General features: G+C 37.7%; 1 protein-coding gene across 1 annotated transcript in view; it reads right to left on the bottom strand.

Annotated features, from left to right (window-relative positions):
• Nucleotides 1-329: 329 nt before the first annotated feature.
• The window catches only part of TECPR1 (tectonin beta-propeller repeat containing 1), a 428,679-nt gene continuing 423,008 nt past the window's right edge, over nucleotides 330-6,000 (bottom strand). The window contains exon 25 of the mRNA XM_085629008.1: nucleotides 330-3,337. Within this exon, the coding sequence (XP_085485134.1) occupies nucleotides 3,143-3,337 (195 nt within the window). The 3' untranslated portion in view covers nucleotides 330-3,142. The remainder of the gene's footprint in view (nucleotides 3,338-6,000) is intronic.

Genomic DNA, 6,000 nt, shown 5'->3' with positions numbered 1-6,000 from the left:
CTAGCTTAATTACATTTTCCTCTTTTGATGTTTCCCTCCCTCTTCAAAAAAGCCACTGTTTTAGGCCATTTGCTACTAAAATGGTGGGATCCTATGGCTATTTGAATGGCAGTCTGCTGCTGGACACATCCCATTTGCAAACCAGCTACACGCCTTTATTTATTTAGGTTTTTCTATACTACAGACAAAATCCAGGAGGGTGTTTTACATTAAAAAACACAGAGGAATAGGATACAATGAAGACATTAACAGTTTCAGTTTTTCAAAGACAGGAAAATGGCCACATACATCTGGCAGTTTTGGGGACATAAGCACAACAAGGTTTGAAATTTTTCTGTTATCCCAATTTATATTTTATTCAAGAACCACACTTTCAAAAAGCAGCCAATGACTTGTTTTCAATATTCAATGATTTGTGACACTAGACTGAGAAGACATGCAGACCTTTCAAATATTTTGATCAAAACACCATAATGTGAACACATGTTCAACAGGAAAATCTACTTTTTTATAAAGCACACTATAAACAAGGACATTACATACAGGGTAATATTCCCCGAGCATCTTTTCAACTTGTGAATTGCTAAAAAGTTTGAAACTGTAAACTGAACACAAAGAAGATATATTTTAAGACATAAAAATATTAATAAGTAGAAATAACAGATATAGTGAAGTCAACAAATGAGATAGCTTTTAAAACATCTTTCATATACAAAAATATTTCTACACATACATTGCAGTTTATCAGAAAAACAAAACATTTGCTAGGAAAAAAAGTGTTTAATGCAAGAAAGTATAGTACATATTATATCTTATTGTAGTTACAGATCACTTAATTGTCTTCCTCGCATACTTTGTTATGATTATTTTATTAATTAGGATTTGGTACATCTTTGTTTTGAAGTTTAAAACTATGTCACCAATGAACATATGTATTCATCGGCAATTAAAAATTAAACCGATCCCTATTTAACTGGTTTTGGTATGTTCTGACGGGGAAATTATACTGAACTAACTGTATGCAAAGGTCCTGAAACTGACCTACCCACCCCGTATGAGGTTTCATAAATCTATTATGACTGATTACCATTAAAAAAATCTTTTGTAAAGAGTAACATGCCAGTAGTCATACCCACTTCTCATTTGTGTTTTAGCAAATACTGAAAAAAGTCTGATTCCTAGAAGCAGCAGTTTAAATACACACTGCTACAAAGAAATGTGAACTAAGCATTACACCAGTAATTTTCAGTATGGCACAGTGAGCAGAGCCATCACAAGCTGGAAGTGATTTCTTCTAACTGGACTGGAAACAAAAGAACAAATATGGCATAAATTTGGTAGTAGGTATTCCTGTCCATATTTATAATTGGAGATTTAACTGTGAATCATCAGTTTGGGTGGTCGAAAAAGGACATTAATGCAATATTAACATGCTCACAATTTAAAACTTAGTGCTAGAAGAAGGATGAGTGCATTTGTTTTCTAATGCATAGAGATATTTATGTTATGTTTTAAGGTTAAATTGTTTGACTATGTACTTAACAATATAGAAGGCCACATAAAAAACTGTCCCAATATCAAAGTTCTTACCATTCTGTAAGCTAAACATGTTTTGTGGAACAATTTTCAGTAAAGTGATACCAACTTTGAATGTGAGAGTTTAAGGTGTGCAAAAGGAAATTAGGCGCATAAGTAATTTAAGCAACACTTCCACCTAGAAAAGCAACTATATATGGTGTTATGAAATTAAAACTTCAAGTTTTCTCATGGTGGATAAAATAAATTTTAGCAAGAAATGTTAGAGCCTCAAACGACAAAGTCTAATACAATCAAACCATGGTCATCCATGGCTGGCTGAAAGAAACATGGTTTGATTACAAACATTTGCATTTGTTCTTTGCATGCTGCGCTTTGAGCACTTTATTACAATAATACTTGTGATTGTTTCAATGCTTAGACAGTACTTGACACCTTCATGTCCAGATATAATACAGCTAAAAGAATATTTAAAAATAAGTTAACTCTGCTATAGTTTCACCTTCTTTGAGTGGTCAGTCTAGATTACAAATTGGCCCTGGTAGCATATACATGACTAAAACTTCATTTACCGAAATTAAAGGCCAAAAATTGAATTCCTGTCATTGTCTGCTTTTTCAAATTATTTAAGCACAAGTTACCAAATAAAATGTTCACATTTTTAATAGCATTCACTGAATTACTATACGTTTAAGGACATGATTTCAACTAATTTGGGGTCTTGACATTGCTAACAAAATGTTAACTTTTTATAGGAAAAGAACAGCAAGTCAAATTGGAAAAGAGACTTCAGTGTTATAACATATTTCTAACAAACAATTTAACAAAGGCCTACTTTAAAAAAAAAAAATGAAACTGTATAGCTGGTTTTTAAGCCGTTCCACTGTCATTAGTTAAATGGAAAAATAAATACCAAGGTTTTCTCTAAAAACATTCTACTAATAAAAACATTAAGTATGGGTAACAGAGGAGAAGACTTGAAATGAAGAAGACGATTTAAGACAAAATGTAACAATCGCTCATTTGAAAACCTTTACCATATAGAATGATTTTCTTCTGATATAGGTTTCTATTCTAAATATTGCCCTTGAAATAAATGGGCTGGGGGCATTGTCCAAGCAAATAATACAAGGCAGTGAGATTTCCACAACGTGTGGGTATTTGGGGGGAGGGGGGGAGAGGGGGAGAGGGGGAGGCTGGGTTTGAAATCAATTTCCATTAACATTTACTATATGTACATTTTCAGATTTTTTGCATTTGGTGGATCAATACTTGCAGCAGTGAAGTTCATTCTAAACAACCATGTACATAATCAGTAGTCTTATAGTGTATAGCTTAATAATAATGCAATAAATATATCACTTCCCAGAAACGCACTTTACAAATGTCCTTAACACAACACCAAGCATCACAGTAAAAAGTGCTCCAAGAGTTCAGATTCTCTCTGAACCCTTACTCATAAATAGTGATTTGTAAACAAGAAAGTACTTCTCAAATGTATATTATTATGCATAAAATACCACCTAATGGTCAATTTAAATAAATGCCCTTTCAACTGTTACCTACAGTTGGAGTAAACAGTGTTTGGAACCTAGAGAGTGAGTCTCTAGCAATGAACTGCGTTCCCACTGAGATTCTCATCTTCAACAAACAAGGTTGTTCTAGGCTGGAATTCTTTTCCCTTCCTTTCTTGATCATCAGACTCCGTCCCTTTAGAAGGCTGTTCATTAGTATCCTCCTGTGCGACAGGTTTCAGAGCCACCATTGCATTTCCTCGCACAGTGATATGCTCCCATCCTCCCTGTAAAGGTTAATTAACAGCGTAAGTAGTTCACAGATGTTTTTTTCATTATTTCTAAATTAATTTGCCCACATCTATTCTTTGTGACATTATTGCTCAGTGTTTGCTCAATCGCATACAATAGACTCAAAATCATGTAACCTAAATACATTCAATCACAAAAACTTAGTGCTGGTGATCTGCAGAAAAACTCTGACAATCTTCTTACTACCATTCTGTTTTCTGTTTAAATTCTAAGATATTATCATGACATTGCTTCTGGGTTGAGCTGAACCATACAAATGTGCTGCAACTTTACACAATTCCTCCTAAACTAGTAGAAATACTAGTTAGCAAGAGAAAGAGAGGAACAGTATGGACACCCTGACTTCAAACAATACAATGTCAGAGAAACCACTAATCTCCCAGGACCTGGCAGGAACATCTTAGTCATTCTGTTAGCTCCCCAATCATTCAGCTTCTGTGCACTTCACTACTGCCTCATCCCTAATTTACTCCAGTAGTATCACCATCAACTTTGTAATTCTTGTAAACAACTATCTCCAGCTCATAGGAACCATCTAAACCACAGCTGCCTTGATCATTTCATGTTGTTTTTTTTCCAATTACGGCCTTTTATATTTATAGTCGAATACCAACATAAATACCATTGTACAGAAAAGCCTCATAGATGCTATCTTCCACTACAAATACACTCATATTAGTACAACAGACAGATATATACAGATTTGAAATTCCAAGGCAAGATGCAAAATAAAATCATATATCAATTTTTAAACTGTAAAAAAAGCTTCTCCAAGGAAAGGCTGTAAAGGGGGAAGCCAGTGAAGAACTAAAAAAAAGGACAGGGTAACATAGATAAAAGAGAAAATAAGAGGGTGCAGCAGTCAACTGTGCAATATAAATACTCTAGTCCCAACAGTGTTTTTGTAAATTTGTAACTCAAGAAAGTCCAACTAAATAGCCTATAATTCTGAATTTTGTAAAAGGTCAGCTCCAGGCTAGCCAACTGCACCATATCCTGAAACCATGCTTCTGTAAGACTCAAGGCTTTGCCTGTACATCCCTACACAACTAAACTTGTATCTAACTTAACTTGCTCACCCAAACTAATTTCCATGATTTCATTCACTTTTTGCCAGAGAATATAGACTTAAGATTGGGATCCAAATATATGATTTAAAGAACTCTTCTCTTTCTTGATCCCAACAGACACTAGCAGTCCTTCATTTTCTTTGGTGACCAGTAAGTCCCAAAAAGCAAATTAGATATTCGAGCGGCATGTCCCACTTACAGGCTAGTTACACCCCTATGGAGGGCTACCTGAAGTGGACAGCCAGAGAAAGGTTTCACCATATTGTTTTGGGTGAAACTAGAGAATTCTGGGTCAGGGTTATGCCCACTCTCCACAGGAAGTGGTCATTAGGGGGTGTAGTCAACACAGTCATAGGTAGCCCATTGGCTACTACCCTATACTCTCCTAAATGCCCCTATATTGAGTATGGGTTCTCCTGACACCAGAGCAACATATTCATCTACCTGGGAACAGACGAAGGATAAAGAAGAGCCGTCACTGCGAGAACTGAGGACCTGCACCGAACTTGCCGCCAGACCCTGCCTGGCGGCTGATACCTCACAAATTGCAAAGACCTGACTTTTCCAAATGTTGTACATCCTCCTCAACACTTGGAGGGCTCTCCAGCACTTCGCCAACCATATAGTATCTCCCTTGGGGTAGAGTAGCCACTCCCCTGCATCCGCAGGCACCACCTGCACCTGTCCGGTACAAAGTGTTGTTGACCATCGGGCCCACAGAAGGAGCAGCGCACCAGAAGGAAGTCTTTGTGGCCTGTCTCACTGCTGAGTTTCGAGATGCTAGACCCTCCAGGATCCTCCTTGCACCAATACCCTGAGTACCTGGGCACTTGCACCAACCAAGGCTTGTTCTGTATCCAACCCAGACACCACCATTGTGGAAACCAACCTGCAAGGAAAGGGGCTTTAGGGCCGTCAAGACCTGCGACAAGATTGGCCCTGCTGTCTTATTTTTCTACCTACGTGGGTGATCCAAGAACCGTGAGAGCCTCAAACACCAGTGGCCAGCCAGCCAAACACCTCTGCGCCGAGATCCACAGCTCGGGTTCACGACTTCTGACTGTGTCCCCTTGGTCTAGGGGTCCTCATGACCTGAACCCCCTTTTGGGTTCTTCTGGACTTGTCCCTAAGTCCCTTCTTGCAGCACCTTTGTTTCAGGTACCATTGACTTTAGCGGTGTAGCGCTCGAGGCTACCAACCCAACCAGCACCTCTTCACCCAGATGCCCCTGGGCAGATAAATTCAAACTGCTGGAGGTTCTTTGAACCTTGGCCCCTAGCAACTTAAGTCCTAAAGGGCACCTCCGTACACTTACTGCAAGTATATGTTTGATGTGTGTTTTCCTCCCGTAGGATAACATTACTGCGGTCGAGGCTCATACCTCAAAAACCGTTATTTGAATATTTTCTTTTGCTTTCTTGTCAAAATGAACTACTCTGAAAGTACTTACCTCAGTCTGAAGATTTCGGATCTGAATTCATATAAAATAAAAATCTGTGTTATTTTTTTAATTTGGCCTCGGATTTCTTCTTGAGTGTGTGTCTCATTTATTGACTGTGTGTACAACA

The sequence above is a fragment of the Triturus cristatus genome, chromosome 10 (assembly GCF_964204655.1).
Source record: "Triturus cristatus chromosome 10, aTriCri1.1, whole genome shotgun sequence".
In the NCBI taxonomy this organism is placed as follows: domain Eukaryota; kingdom Metazoa; phylum Chordata; class Amphibia; order Caudata; family Salamandridae; genus Triturus; species Triturus cristatus.
This window is presented reverse-complemented; position numbering and strand designations above follow the sequence as displayed.